At 43.8% G+C, this 16369-nt stretch overlaps 1 protein-coding gene across 3 annotated transcripts in view; it reads right to left on the reverse strand.

Moving 5' to 3' along the window:
• The window catches only part of SLC22A16 (solute carrier family 22 member 16), a 35425-nt gene that overhangs the window by 6978 nt on the left and 12078 nt on the right, over window positions 1-16369 (reverse strand). The window contains exons 4-7 of one of the 3 annotated variants that reach the window (XM_006071821.4): window positions 13568-14099; window positions 8706-8833; window positions 6482-6591; window positions 4502-4601 (exon numbers count right to left, since the gene is read on the reverse strand). In XM_006071821.4, the coding sequence (XP_006071883.3) occupies window positions 4502-4601; window positions 6482-6591; window positions 8706-8833; window positions 13568-14099 (870 nt within the window). Of the gene's footprint in view, window positions 1-4466; window positions 4602-6481; window positions 6592-8705; window positions 8834-13567; window positions 14100-16369 lie in introns of all 3 variants that reach the window. The other 2 variants (XM_006071822.4, XM_044924405.2) reach the window with 2 other exon arrangements.

Genomic DNA, 16369 nt, shown 5'->3' on the forward strand with positions numbered 1-16369 from the left:
AAAAAGTTGGCTTAAAGCTCAACATTCAGAAAACGAAGATCATGGCATCCAGTCCCATCACTTCATGGGAAATAGATGCGGAAACAGTGGAAACAGTGTCAGACTTTATTTTGGGGGGCTCCCAAATCACTGCAGATGGTGACTGCAGCCATGAAATTAAAAGACGCTTACTCCTTGGAAGGAAAGTTATGACCAACCTAGACAGCGTATTAAAAAGCAGAGACATTATTTTGTCAACAAAGGTCCATCTAGTCAGTTTAGTTCAATTCAGTCACTCAGTCATGTCCAACTCTTTGCAACCCCATGAATCGCAGCACGCTAGGCCTCCCTGTCCATCACCATCTCCTGGAGTTCACTCAAACTCATGTCCATCAAGTTGGTGATGCCATCTAGTCAAGGCTATGGTTTTTCCAGTAGTCATGTATGGATGTGAGAGTTGGACTGTGAAGAAAGCTGAGCGCCAAAGAATTGATGCTTTTGAACTGTGGTGTTGGAGAAGACTCTTGAAAGTCCTTTGGACTGCAAGGAGATCCAACCAGTCCATCCTAAAGGAGATCAGTCCTGGGTGTTCATTGGAAGGTCTGATGTTGAAGCTGAAACTCCAGTACTTTGGCCACCTGATGGGAAGAGCTGACTCACTTGAAAAGACCCTGATGCTGGGAAAGATCGAGGCCAGGAGAAGGGCCGACAGAGGATGAGATGGTTGGATGGCATCACCGACTCAATGGACATGGGTTTGGGTGAACCCTGGGAGAGATGATGGACAGGGAAGCCTGGCGTGCTGTGGTTCATGGGGTCACAAAGAGTCGGACTCGACTGAGCGACTAAACTGAACTGAACTGAAAATGCTAGCACAAAGGAGATGCTTCTGGAAAAGTCCGTGCCCTAAAAAAGAGTAGTGAGCTCTCAAAAACCTTTTCTTGTGTAGGCCAGACCCAACTCCCCCAATTAAGCACACTTGACTAGGTGCCTGTTGCTGGGACATAAGAGAGAAACACGTTGAACCAATGATTCCCCAAAAGCAGATGCATACCACCTGTGGGTGCACATTGATTTTTTTTTTTTTTTTTTTAAAGGTCTTGGAGAAGGCAATGGCATGCCACTCCAGTACTCTTGCCTGGAAAATCCCATGGACGGAGGAGCCTGGTAGGCTGCAGTCCATGGGGTCGCGACAACTGAGCGACTTCACTTTCACTTTTCACTTTCATGCATTGGAGAAGGAAATGGCAACCCACTCCAGTGTTCTCGCCTGGAGAATCCCAGGGATGGGGGAGCCTGGTGGGCTGCCGTCTATGGGGTCGTACAGAGTCAGACACGACTGAGGTGACTTAGCAGCAGCAGCAGCAAACAATTTATTACTTGTAGGATTTTGCTAGTGTATAAGACATATAACTAGTATGCATGTGTGTTAGTTGCTCAGTAGTATCTGACTCTTTGCGACCCCATGGACTGTAGCCCACCAGACTCCCCTGTCCATGGGATTTCCCAGGCAAGAATACTGGAGTGAGTTGCCATTTCCTTCTCCATGTAACTAGTATAACACCCATGATTTCACTGTTATTGTTACTTAGGGCAAATCTAAATTATAAAAGCCAGTGTATCTCATTTAAAATGTTAAATATTATAAATTATAACATGAATGGCAAACAAAGTAAGAGAAATGCTTTACTGGACCCAATTGTGGCGATACAAAATGCCCTGTTCTGCAAGAGTTCAACGGTTTAACTGGGAGACAAAGACATGTGCAAATGTTACAGCCAAACTGCCACAGCAGGCTGTGGAAAGGGTACACACGAAATGCTATGCAGACCTGGGAAAGAGGGAGATTGGGTCACTGGGTCTGGGTGGCCTTCTTGAAGAAGTGGGGTTTGCTCCGTGTCCTAAAAGCTATCAATACATGGGGGCTGCCTCACCTACACCCCTAGAGCATTCTGCCCCCACTAGTCATCCGGCAGAGTCAGAGCATGAGGACAAACTGGAAACGAAGCAAGTGGGTCCAGTTTTGGTCTCAGCTCCCCAGCTGTGTAAGTCACAGCCACTTAAAGCTCCAGGACACCATCATCCAGGAGAACTGCTCTCCGCCAAACCTGGGAAGATGCTGTGAAAGGGACCTCTTAGGAGTACTGGACAGAAATCGTGGCCATAATGCATCTTCCAGTTCTGGGAGCCCTTCACGGTTCTGACCCAGATGCAGTGCCAGCTTCTGATGCAGCCTGGGTCCTAATGGTTCTTGGATTTACCTCTTAAAAAGGAAAAAAAAAAAAAAGATCTATATCTATCTACCTATCTACCATAAAATATACGTTTTAAATGCATAAAACAAATGTACAGTTTAAGAAATAATTATAATACACATTGCTATATTTAAAATGGATAACCAGCAAGGACCTATTGTATGGCACATGGAACTCTGCTCAATGTTATGAGGCAGCCTGGATGGGGTTTGGGGGGAGAATGGATACACGTATATGTACGTGGAGTCCCTTCACTGTTCACCCGAAACTACCACAACATTGTTAATAGGCTATACCCTAATACAAAAGTTTAAAGTTTGAAAAGAAATAATTATAAATCAAACATATCATGGTCTTGATCACCCACAAGAAAACACTGCTCACACCCCAGAAGCCTGTCCCTCCCTCCTCCACAGGAAGGGGTCCTGGTTTAGTCAATTAGCCCCATCAGTTTTCCTGGTTTTAACTTGTATGGTTACAGAAAGTCTGTGGAAAAGGGGTCTCTTTCTCTTAAGGAAAAAAAAAGGTACATGAAAGCTTGGGGGAGGTGGGCAAGAAGCATTCTCTGCAGAGGGGATGTTCCAGCAGAGGAGGTGGGGCAGGGTATCAGCGAAAGCAGGGTGGGTGTGGAGAGGCGGAGAAAGTGTGTGAAGAAACAAAATAGGGAAGATGGGGAGGGGTCAATCTGGAAAGGACATGAGGATCAGGCAGAGCTGGGGTTTGTTCTGAAGGTGAGGGGCAGCTGGACTGGAGCTGTGGGTTCAGCAAACTACCCTGATGGGGTGGGGGTGGGGGTAGGGGTAGAGTGAGGGGAGGGAACCTGGGAGGCAGGCAGTGATGAGGAGCTGGACTGGAAGCAGGTGCATAGGGAGGTTTTGAGCAAGGAGGATTTGGTGTCGTAGATTGAGAGGAGTGGGGTGGGCGGGGATAAAAGCTGGCGTTCCAGTGTCATGTGGGAGGCCAAGGACTCCCTCTCCATGGTGGAGACAGAAGGAGGAGCGAACATAAGGCAGGTGGGTTTGGGAAATGGCGAAGTTATAAGATGCCCAGGGAGGATATCCACAGGGCTAGTGAGTCTGCTGCTTGGAAGCCAAGTCAGCACTCAGGAGCAGTTATCCACACAGCGATTGGGAAAGACAGCCAGGATGGCTCTTGGAGAGTGAGGCAATCAGAAAAAGAAAGAGACGACAGAGAGTGAACAGCCTAGAGAGAGCTCCAAGCAGGAATTTCCAGAAAGGGAGCCTGGAGGAGGAGGGAGAGGATCAGCAACCCCGGGGCTCCCTCTTGAGTCACTGCAGCACCTCCAGCCACCCGCACCATCCCCACCTCCCTGCCCCTGAACTCCCATCACCCATCTTCCTCCTGCCCCGGTTGTGTAACAGTGCTCTGTATGCCTTCCCAAACTCACCGCCTCCGGGCCTGGAGGGAATCTGCAAACTGAGCAGAAGCGCCCTCAGGCTTCATAAGCAGGTGAACAGCTCACACTGCCAGTGCAGGGAGGAGGCACACAGGCAGCCCCGACCAGGAAGAGTCCCTCAAGTTTCAGATAAGCTGCAAACCACACACCCCTACACCTTTCCACCAGATACCACCAGATTCTTCCAGGAACAGCAGCCTCCAGAACTGGCCTTGATCAGACATCACAAAGGCTGGGGGTGGGAGGCAGCCAGCAGATCTCGATGGAGGAGCACTGGCTCAGAGACCAGAGACCAGAGCTCCTGGCTTCGTGATGTGCTGAGGAGAGGCCCTACTTGAGCCTACTTGAGTTGCAATTAACAGCTGACAGTGGGGAGAGGGGGGAAGGCAATCAACAAACAAGAGAAACAGCAACCACCACCCTACTTAACAACTGATGAGCTGTTAACAAGGACACTGCTGCAGCTAAGTCGCTTCAGTTGTGTCCAACTCTGTGCGACCCCAAAGACAGCAGCCCAACAGGCTCCCCCGTCCCTGGGATTCTCCAGGCAAGAACACTGGAGTGGGTTGCCATTTCCTTCTCCAATGCATGAAAGTGAAAAGTGAAAGTGAAGTCACTCAGTCGTGTCCGACTCTTAGCGACCCCATGGACTGCAGCCCACCAGGCTCCTCCATCCATGGGATTTTCCAGGCAAGAGTGCTGGAGTGGGGTGTCATAGCCTTCTCCGAACAAGGATGCTAGAAATCCCCAAACCAAATTATAAGTTGGAGCCTAGTAAATCAAAATATAGAAGGCAGTTGGCTGCTGTGCCTCACCACATCTCAGTCAAGTCCTATAAATTGATGAACACCTGTGGCATGAAGATCCAAACGCTGGAGAGATAAATGCACAACGGGGCCACAATGCTTCCCACACGGCCCACCGTGCTGCCACTCCCCACGGCCAGCGACCTGGAAACACAGAGAGAATTAAGACAGCAGCAGGAACAGAAGACAAGGGACATGTGATACAGACAGTGAGAGAACAGCTGCCCAGATCCCCGTCCACCCTCCCCACAGGGAATAAATACTAAAACTTAAGTCAGCTTAATATACTTGGAAATTAACTTTAATTTTTCAAGAATTGTTCATGATTTCCCCTGGAAGATGAAATGGCAACCTACTCCAGTATCCTTGCCTGGGAAATCCCATGGACAGAGGAGCCTGGCAGGCTACAGTCCATGAGGTCACAAAGAGTCAGACATGACTGAGCAACTGAGCACACATGTTCATGACTTATATTCACATTCTGTGAAATGTCAGTGTCTACAAACATGCAGATAATTCAAGACAAAAGAAAGGTAAACCAGTCTTCATCAGCTATGCAGATGAAGCTCTTACGATACTCATTCAGTCTAACATTAAGGATAACATCAGTCTTCTACAGCTGAAGTTTATTTAGAATAGGAAGTGGGGATTTGGGAAACCAAAAGATTTACATCTATGGATCATTCTATTTCAATTTTTTAAAGTCAAGCAATATCTTAATGTACTTTCCTTTAAAACTTAATTATAGAAACCTTATAGAATCTCTGCTGCTGCTGCTAAATCCCTTCAGTCGTGTCCGACTCTGTGCGACCCCGTAGATGGCAGCTCACCAGGCTCCACCATCCCTGGGATTCTCCAGGCAAGAATACCGGAGTGGGTTGCCATTTCCTTCTCCAATGCATGAAAGTGAAAAGTGAAAGTGAAGTCACTCAGTCGTGTCCGACTCTTCTCGACCCCGTGGACTGCAGCCTACCAGGCTCCTGCGTCCATGGGATTCTCCAGGCAAGAGTACTGGAGTGGGTTGCCATTGTCTACTCCAATAGAATTTCTAGTAGGAAGCAAAGAATGTGCTTCCAACATGATATCACTCAGTCATATCCGATTCTTTGCAACCCTGTGGGATGTAGCCCACCAGGCACCTCTGTCCATGGGGATTCTTCAGGCAAGAATACTGGAGTGAGTTGCCAGGCCCTCCTCCAGGGGATCTTCCCAACCAAGGGATCAAACCTAGGTCTCCCATATTGCAGGCAGATTCTTTACCATCTGAGCCACCAGGGAAGCCCTTCAACATGAGTAAGTATCTCTTATTTAGCTTAGGAGAGAGGCTCCAGGAGAAACCAAACATGCCAGACCCCTTGATCTCAGACTTCTAATCTTCACAACCATGAGAAAACACACTCCTATTGTTTGAAGCCCTCAATCTGTGGTGTTTTGTTATGGCAGCCCTGACACAACTGACATCAGGACACCAAGAGACACGTCCTTAGAACATTAGCCCTGAGTCGGTGTAAGTCAACTGTGTTTGAGATTTTAAATGGTTTTAGGACAATACAGCATTATTTCCACTCCAGTACTCTGGCCTGGAAAATCCCATGGATGGAGGAGCCTGGTGGGCTGCAGTCCATGGGGTCGCGAAGAGTTGGACACGACTGAGCAACTTCACTTTCACTTTTCACTTTCATGCATTGGAGAAGGAAATGGCAACCCACTCCAGTGTTCTTGCCTGGAGAATCCCAGGGACGGGGAAGCCTGGTGGGCTGCCGTCTATGGGGTCACACAGAGTCGGACACGACTGAAGTGACTTAGCAGCAGCATTATTTCAAAACAAATTCTCTAATATCCTTGTTAATGACGTATAGACAAAGCCTCTGATTCAGAATTAGCATCATCATGTAATCTTCCCACATCTCGGAGTTCCCCTACTTCTACAAAAAGAAGGCATTTATACTCAGAGACTGAATGTAAGGATATGACACATAAGTGAAAGATAATAAGAAAACAACACAAAAATAAATAACTCTTACCTTACAATGGTTGGATACAGCTCCGCCGTATAAAGATATATAAGGCCAAACGCTGCCCCTATGAAAAATTTTCCAGCCATACTCGCCACCACTAGCCAAACATGGTAATCCTGAAAATGTATATATTGGCAAAATAGACCATCATTTTGTCATCAAGTAATATTTTTAAAAGAAAAAGAGAAAATCCTCAAAATTATTACTTAGAACTTTCTAATCCTCCAGTGTCTTTCAGAACAGTAAGTTTCATTTTTGTTTGAATCTATTTTGTAAATTCTGCTCATGGTCTGCAAAAGCTTTCCCTCTTTTTGAGATTTAGAGAAAAGTTTTACTGTGCCTCCTCTGCCTAGGAGATTTCAAATTACCAACTAAGAAAAGCCATTTGGGAAGAGACACTGTGGAATAAGACCCTCCCAGATAGTTTCTGCTGTCATCCTTGACGTATTCCACTTCCTGAAGTGGTTCTCAGAGACGTCTCACAGTCCATCTTTTCTCTCCTCCCCTATCTGCCAGCTGGGTGTTGAGACCCAGGTGACCGTGGAGTTCATGCATTAGGGGTGGCAGTACCTCTGTCAACTTGTGTTCCTGAGTGGCTCCAGGGAGCCAAACACCCCCTTCACCACCCCTACACCTACCAGCAAGGAGCCACATCAAACTTTCTGTGAGCAAGAAATAAACGTCTATGATGTGAAGTCACTGAGATTTGGGGGTGCCTGTATTAAGCAGCCAGTGTCACCTATCACCTTCATTACTTTGCATTCAGTGTTTGTTGAATGAATTAATGGAACTCAGAAAAATTGTATTGTGTTGACATTACCATTTGGAGAGAAGTTTTATTAGAGGGGAAATTTTTGTGATTAAGGGTTAGTGCTCTATTTCTAGAAATGCCATCAGCCACTTTCCGGTCTTCCAGATAACTACTGGGGCTTAACCACTGTAGAGGTGAAAGGTTCTAGGGTTCCCCTAAATACTCACTGGGGTTGCCATCAACTCAACTAATATAACTGCAAGCTACTTAAAAACACATGCAAAAAAGGTATGGATGAAGCTCCCTCAAAGTGGCAGAGACCTCCAAGTCTTAAGTAATTTTAACTAATGTGAATCAGTTGCATGTTTCAATCACCTGGAAATTTCAATCCATAGCATATTTGATTCACCAATTCACTGATAATTAAGTGAAGCATAAAAGGAAGTCACTGGTTAGCTTAAATTAGATTTCAAACAATATACAAAACTTAAAATGCCTTGATCTAAATGTTGAGATACTATTGCTTTATAATTATATAATCACTATAATTATATATATAATATAAATTATTTTAAAGTATTGTTATAGTGACCATATTTTCTATATCGAGAATGAAAATACAGGTTCTAGTAACATTTGGGGTGAAAAAAGGAAGAGTTCTTCTGGGTGCAAGAGGTATTCTAGGCCAAAGAGTTTGCCAAAATACAGGAATGAGGAAGTCATTTCAGTAGTTAATGGCACTGTTTCTCCCTAAGAAATTGCATTCTTAGAAACTAGATCCTTGGGAAATACATGCACAATAGAAATTTGGAACTACTAACCTACCACAGTGAAAAACAAGACTGTTTAAACTGGAACAATTCTGAACATAAGACTCATAGTATCTTTCATCTGTCCCCATGACTCGCTTGCTCCTTCAGATTTCTGATCAAATGCCACATTCTCTGAGAGGCACACCATCCTCAACCACCTTAGATAAAATAACAGTACGCATGTGTATTCCCCCTCCAAACACACTCACTCTCCATCCCTCATTCAATTTTGTTTTTCTTCATTTTACTCAGAGAAACTTGACTTACTGCACGTCTTCGGTACCTAGAAAAGAATCTGGTACATATTAGATGCTGGATAGAACTTTCATGAATGACTAAAAGTTTAAGATGATGATACTCACTGGAAACTGCAATCTACTCTCCTCACTCAAGATTACCATGTTTACACAGTACCACACTGACCATCTCTGAGAAGTGGGATTTGGGGCTTTGCCCCCACCTCCCACATTTCTTTTTCCCTTAAATTTTCTACTATTTATTATAACAGATAAGGAATGGGTTTTTTTTAAAGAAAACATTTAAAATATTATGTATATAATCTATCCCTATGTCTTATTTCATCTTCGTATTCATAAGCTGAAAATGTCCCCATCAAACTGTCACAGTGTAACTAACCATTCCCTAAGTAAAACATAAAAGAACTCACCTTGGGGATCACCATAATCACACCACTGGTCACTGCGCTTGACAGAAGGGAGAAAATCAGAATGTTTCTTCTCCCCACACGGTCCATCCCCAAGCACACAAAGACATAGGCAGGAATTTCCACTACACCTGTGATAGAGCAAAATGATGCATCTCTATAAGCCAGAGCATCCAATTGAACAGGGGGACCCTGCCTTCTAACCCAGTGGAATGGTCAGCCCTCTCTCTGATCTCACGGACTTCTAAGAATTATCTAACAACTACCTAAGAGGCAGCAAGGCCCATGACTTTTAAACTCACTGGAGTGGGGAGAATGTTTACTGTGATGTGCACTAATGCTCACATAATCTGCTTAGCACTTATCATCTCTCCTCAGAATCTTATCCCCAGTGAGGCTGGACGCTCCCAGGACACAGCACAGTGCCTGGAGGGCAAGGCGGTGGAATGAACAAATACGTAAATTAATAGACAACACTGATCTTTTCTGATCTTTGGCTTCTTCTGCTTGACAGAACTATGGGGAAATGTTTGTATCAGTAACTTCGAACTTAGAAATTAAGGTAGAAAATTCAGTGCAGCTAGGTACATAAAGTAATGATAACTGTTTGATGGATTTTAAACCTAAAAGTTAAGCTAATATGAATCCCCCACTGAGCAAGGACCTTGTCTTGGATCTTCTTTTACGCCCCCTCAACAAAAAACAAAGCCCGGAACTGACTTAAAAGCCCTTCCGTTGAAGAACCAAAGTTTGAATCTTAGATCCAGAACCAAAAAGCTTTACATCTATCACCCAGAACACAACAGGGAGCAAGCAAGATTTCTCAGCAAAACTGAGCAAACCCAGTAGCCTCTGAGAAATTGTCACTGCTTATTAGCCTAGATTGTCCACGTAACTGAAAGTTCTCTTCTTTCGACCCTCTGCAGCTTGCCTAACCTCAGGACACTACCCACCACTGCCTTTGAGGGCTGGTGTGCACTTGCCTGTTTAACTACAGAATGCTATTAGCACCTGGACTGGCAGGTCTGGGTCTACATGTCTTCTGTGGCTTTGGGAACATATCACTGCGGTGGATACATATTTCCTGAGTTAGCAGTACATCAGAAATTAAACTCTGCTGCAGCTGCTCAGGAAAAAAAGAAAGGCTGGGCAAAGACAAAAAATAACATTCTGAGCCCTTCTGGAGAGATGAGTCTCCCTTTTCTTCAATTCAGTTCAGTTCAGTTCAGTCGCTCAGTCATGTCCGACTCTTTGTGACCCCATGAATCCCAGCATGCCAGGCCTCACTGTCCATCACCAACTCCTGGAGTTGACTCAAACTCACATCCATCGACTCGGTGAAGCCATCCAGCCATCTCATCCTCTGTCGTCCCCTTCTCCTCCTGCCCCCAATCCCTCCCAGCATCAGGGTCTTTTCCAATGAGTCAACTCTTCACATGAGATGGCCAAAGTACTGGAGTTTCAGCTTCACCATCAGTCCTTCCAATGAACACCCAGGACTGATCTCCTTTAGGATGGACTGGTTGGATCTCCTTGCAGTCCAAGAGACTCTCAAGAGTCTTCTCCAATACCACAGTTCAAAAGCATCAATTCTTCGGCGCTCAGCTTTCTTCACCGTCCAACTCTTACATCCATACATAACCACTGGAAAAACCATAGCCTTGACCTTCTCTTCATTAACATGAAAAATAAACAACTCCAGGGAAAATGCCTCCCCTTCACAGACCCTGCTGTAAGGTCTGGTGCATCTGGACCAAAACAGTAGGTTCATCTATTACTCTGCCTTTTTTTTTTTTTAAGGACTTTTCAAGATCAAATAAAACAATGATTCTCAAAAGAACCTCCTAGGAATAGGCCTGAATTATCACCTCCACTTTCCAACTAACACTAAATCAGTCAGTTTAGTTCAGTCGCTCTGCTGCTGCTGCTGAGTCACTTCAGTCGTGTCAGACTCTGTGCGACCTCATAGACAGCAGCCCACCAGGATGCCCCGTCCCTGGGATTCTCCAGGCAAGAACACTGGGGTGGGTTGCCATTTCCTTCTCCAATGCATGAAAGTGAAAAGTGAAAGTGAAGTCGCTCAGTCATGTCCGACCCTCAGTGACCCCATGGACTGCAACCTTCCAGGCTCCTCCATCCATGGGATTTTCCAGGCAAGAGTACTGGAGTGAGGTGCCATTGCCTTCTCTGAGTTCAGTTGCTCAGTTTTGTCCAACTCTTTGCGACCCCATGGACTGCAGCACGCCAGGCTTCCCTGTCCATCACCAACTGCTGGAGCTTACTCAAACTCATGTCCATTGAGTTGGTGATGCCATCCAACCATCTCATCCTCTGTCGTCCTCTTCTCCTCCCACCTTCAATCATTCCCAACACTAAATGACTTGAGCCAAATGAGTAAGTGACAGCTCAGGGACTGGTCTTTGGAAGCCAAGCCTTTCCTGCCACCTCCCTCCCTCATGTGTGATTCCCTCCAAGTCTGACTCAGAGCTCTCCTCTCTCCAGCGCTGTGTGCAAGGCCACCAGTTGAATTCCTGGAGCCTAGGCAATGGCACCCCACTCCAGTACTCTTGCCTGGAAAATCCCATGGACGGAGGAGCCTGGTAGGCTGCAGTCCATGAGGTCACGAAGAGTCGGGCACGACTGAGCGACTTCACTTTCACTTTTCACTTTCATGCATTGGAGAAGGAAATGGCAACCAGTTCTTGCCTGGAGAATCCCAGGGATGGGGGAATCTGGTGGGCTTCCGTCTATGGGGTCGCACAGAGTCGGACACGACTGAAGTGACTTAGCAGCAGCAGCAGCAAAGCTGCACAGCTACTGGGAAAGCTGAAGAGACCTTGTCAAGTATATTTCACCTTGATTCTTCTTGAGTTGTTGTAGAGATGCCGCGTCTATATTTTTGACTTGACTATGTCTGGGCTAGAAATAGTGCAACCAACGAACCCTTCTGGGATTAGGACAATGTGCCATTATTTTCTTCACTTTTATAATGTATAATCTCTCTGCTCACTCAGACCCCATTCTGACCCTATCTCCATATAACCCCAAACGTGTGTCCTGAGGCTACTGTAGCATTCATCACCTGCAAGTAGCACAAAACCTGAACTGAAATCCCCACCAATCTCAGACCGTCTCAGGAGCTGAAAACTTGTTCAAAATTTGCACAGCACAAAAGTACTGACTAGAAGCACTTGACAAGCAGAGGGCTACTGGCAAGGGTCACGACATGAAAAAATCAAAGGTAGTAGAGACTATGTGCGTGCTCAGTCGCTTCAGTCCTGTCTGACTCTTTGCAACCCCATAGACTGTAGCCCGCCAGGCTCCTCTGTCCATGGGATTCTCCAAGCAAGAATACTGGAGTGGGTTGCCATACTCTCCTCCAGGGGATCTTCCCGACCCAGGGATCAAATCCCCGTCTCCTGCATTGTCCACAGGTTTTTTTACTCCTGAGCCATCGGGGAAGCCCAGTGGCTATAAAACAATGCTATTTGTCTTGGAAACATTTTTATATTTATGAGATTGCCTGTTTCCTTGAGAAGTGATACATCTCCATCAAATTGAACAGACTATATCATAAAGATCTAAAACCCCAGCATTCCTAAACTTCCCGATGTCACACCCCACCCCACTTGATTCTGCTACCATTTGCTGCTCTGTTCTAGAAATACTGGGCTTCCCTGGTGGCTCAGATGGGAAAGCGTCTGCCTACAATGCGGGAGACCCGGGTTCAATCCCTGTTTCTCAAACTGACACATAGAATGCGTTCACTTGTTCATAAAATGTGTTTGAAGTCAAGATGGGCTCTTTTTATAAACTTGTTGGTCTGTCCCCTCTAAAAAAGAGTAGTTCTTTTTTTTCTTAAAATGACTTATAATTCCTTTGTGCTAGAACCAACAAAAACAGGTGTCTCATCAGAGCACTTTAATGAGAAAGGATGATATTTATGTATAACAATTTTAAAGCAAACTTTTCTGGGGATAATATCAAATGCAAGTAGCCTACACAGAAATAACCAGCTGCACAAATGCATTTCTGATAATTCTCTCATGTCTGGTGTGAATTTGGTTAGGAGTCACACCTCAGGCTATCACAGCTTCAGAGCTATTTTAACCCGCCACTGAATTAAAAGAAGCATGACATCATAAACTACAGTTGCATGTGTTTAGGTTATTTACTGACTAAAATTCCTAAATTAGAAGGTAGAAAGATGCCAGAAGATCTCCAAGACATGTTAAATTTTAAAAGGAATGAAACTTGCAAAGAACAATATGTAGTGAATAATCTCATTTATGTTAAAATATAAACATTTATCTGTACAAATGTATGGAGATGCATAAAAAGAAATCTGAAATTACAGGCCAAAGGTTATAGAAGGTACCTCTGAACTACAGTTCTGGGATGGCAATGGGCTTAAAGGAAGGAAGTAAGCAAGAAGAGGCAGGAAAGGAAGGAGGGACTCAAGTCTTCAATTTTGCATTTTTTTAAAAGAAAATATATACCTGTGTAACACTAAAAGGGGCTTCCCTGGTGTCTCAGATGGTAAAGAATTTGTCTGCAGTGCAGGAGACCCAGGTTCAATCTCTGGGTCAGGAAGATCTCCTGGAGAAGGAATGGTTGCCCACTCCAGTATTCTTGCCTGGAAAATTCTGGACAGAGGCATCTGGAGGGCTACAGTCCATGGGGTCACAAAGAGTCGGACATGACTGAGCTACACACACACACACACACACACACAATACTAAAAAAGACCATAATGACATAGCCGGCAGTGTTGTTCCTGGTAGAAATAAAGACAATAGAAACACTCTCAAAACTTGGTAGAAATTTCACTTTGCAGCTACACTTAATATAGTTTAACCACTTACCCATAAGGAAGAGATTTAAATATTCACTGCCTCCCAAATGAACAGAATTCAAGGAGAAGGTGTAGAACCCCAAACACCCCGTGAACCAAATCAGCCAAAGAATAAGTGTCCTTGTTCCAATACTCCAGTCATAGAACAGTTCTGACAGGGTGTGCTTCTCAACTTGAGAGGGCTTACTACCAGCAGAACCATCATGATCCAGTGACAAAAGTTCTGACAGTTTACAGGATCTCGTCCTATTCCACTTGGCCATCGTATCGATTACTTTTTGTGCTTCTTCATATTTTCCCCCTGAGATAAGCCAAAAAGGTGTCTCTGGGAGCATCCAACAGCACAAGACAAAGGGGACAGTCACGGAGGAGAGGACTATCTGATAGATCCACCAGGTCCTGACGAAGTAGCCCGTCAAAGCCACCACCATGGTTCCAAAAGCAAAAAAGGAATGCAAGTGGATGGACGCCCACGTCCGAGACTTCATGCCGACAAATTCTGTCACATAGACAAACACCACCACGAGATAGCCACTTCCAGACTGCAAAACAAAGCAGGGAGGGTGGGCCAGATTTAAGGTCACATACATAACTACTAAGGAGTTTGACCCTCTGCAAATCACACCAGAAAGAAAAGAAAGCTTTGTTTTCTGAAACCCATATCACATTCATACAATGGAATTTAATCCAATCCATCCTTCTTCTTTAAACGTGTCCTCTCATCTCCCCACACCCTGTCTACCCCAAAAGGCAAAGCTTGAGTGGTTTTGCATGATATAAATGTTAGACACTGCCTTTTGCTTCATTTCCTTTATACACAGAAGAGCCTTTTTTATTAAATCCTAAATTCTAAATGGGAACAAACCATTTGCATAGTAATTAGTGAGAAGAAAAATGATTTGATTAAAATTTCATTTTGACATGCAACAACAACAACAACAAAACAGACAAATTGGATTTTGGGGAAATTCAAAACGTCTATGCATCAAAAGACACTATCACTGGAGTGAAAAGGCAACTTATGGAACAAGAGATATGCAAATCATATATCTGATAAGAGACTAATATCCAGAATACACAGAGAACTTCTAAAACTCAACAGTAAAACAAAACCTTACATGATATTTGGTCCTGTCAGAAACATTCATAAAACAGTCCACACCAAAAGGTCCTGGAAATTTGGTCCTACCCAAAAGACCTATAAGTATATTTGGTCCAAGCCAAATGGTTTTGGATAAGATCAGATATCAACTACCTTTTGGTATGGACCAAATGTCTTATGGATGGTTTGGATAGGACCAAATATCTGCTAACCAAACAGACAATCAAATTCAACAATGGGCTCAGATTCCTCCAAAGAAAATACAGGAATGGCCATTAAGCAATGAAAAGATGCTCAGCATCACTAATCATTAGGTGAAAAGCAAATCAAAATCATGATTTGATATGCCACCTCATGGACATTAGGATGGCTAGTATAAAATAAAATAAAGTAAGTGTTGGTGAGGATATGGAGAAATCAGAACCCTTATGCACTGCTGGTAGAAATGTAAAATGGTACAACCACTATGGAAAACAGTATGGAGAGTCCTCAAAAAACTAAAAATATAATTGCCTTATGATCCAGCAATCCCATTTTGGGAATATACCCAAAAGAATTTAAAGTGGGATCTCAAAGAAATATTTTTACACTTATGTTCATAACAGCATTATTCACAGTAGCTAAAATACGGAAGCAATCCAAGCTCCCATCAACAGCAATCCATCAACAGATGAATAGATAATACACAATGGAGTATTATTTAGCTTTAAGAAAAGAATATTCTGACATATGCTCCAACATGAATTAACTTTGAGGACATTACACTAAGTGAAATAAGCTAATCACAAAAAGACAAATATTGTATGATTCCATTTATATCAGGCCTAGTATCTAGAGTAGTCAAATTCACAGACACAGAAAGTAGAATGGTGGTTGCTAGGGGCTTGGGGGGAAAGGAGTATGGGGAGCTACTGTTTAATGAATATAGACTTTCAGATTTGCAAGACAAAAAGAATTCTGGAGTTGGATGGTGGGGATGGTTGTACAACAGTATGAATGTATTTAATATCACTGAACTGTAGATACTTAAAAATAGTTATGATGGTAAATAATAAAATATGCATTTTAGCACAGTAAAAAGAATGGAGGAAAAACTTTATTTTAAAAGCAGGCCTATATTAAATTTAACGAAATTCAGATTATAATAACACTATGTGACTACCCAGGGAATAAACAAAGAATGAAACAAATGGATTTTTTTGTGGAGGAGGGTGGTGGTGAAAGGACTAGAAGTTCTACAAAATTATTTCACATTTGACTTTTATTAATATAAACTAAATCATAAAATTAATTTTTGAAAAATTATTCTGGGGTACCACTGACTTCCCCAAAGTCCTCTCTTAATCCTTTGATATTCAAATCATACTGTTTTGAAGGCTTGTCTTGTCATTATCTTTATGGATATTCATTTCTTCAAAAGTTAATTGGTCTATCTCTGCCAGGTCCCAGTTGGTCAAGGGATCTGTGTAGCATTCAGGCAGTTTTCTCCCACTGCTTTCAAAGACTCTTTGTAGTTTAGCATCTTTTGTAAGATCTGCAATTTCATTTTGCATCAGAGTTGGAAAGAGGTTAGCCCAGTAGCAGTAAGCAGAGAGGTGCTTGATAGGGATGACTGTATGAATGGTCAGTTGCACATTTTGAGCTTTTATTTCCCCATGCAACCTTGTAATTGCAAGACTCAGATAATGAAGCCTGATAATGAGGCTTCCC

The sequence above is a fragment of the Bubalus bubalis genome, chromosome 10, assembly GCF_019923935.1.
Source record: "Bubalus bubalis isolate 160015118507 breed Murrah chromosome 10, NDDB_SH_1, whole genome shotgun sequence".
Lineage (NCBI taxonomy): Eukaryota > Metazoa > Chordata > Mammalia > Artiodactyla > Bovidae > Bubalus > Bubalus bubalis.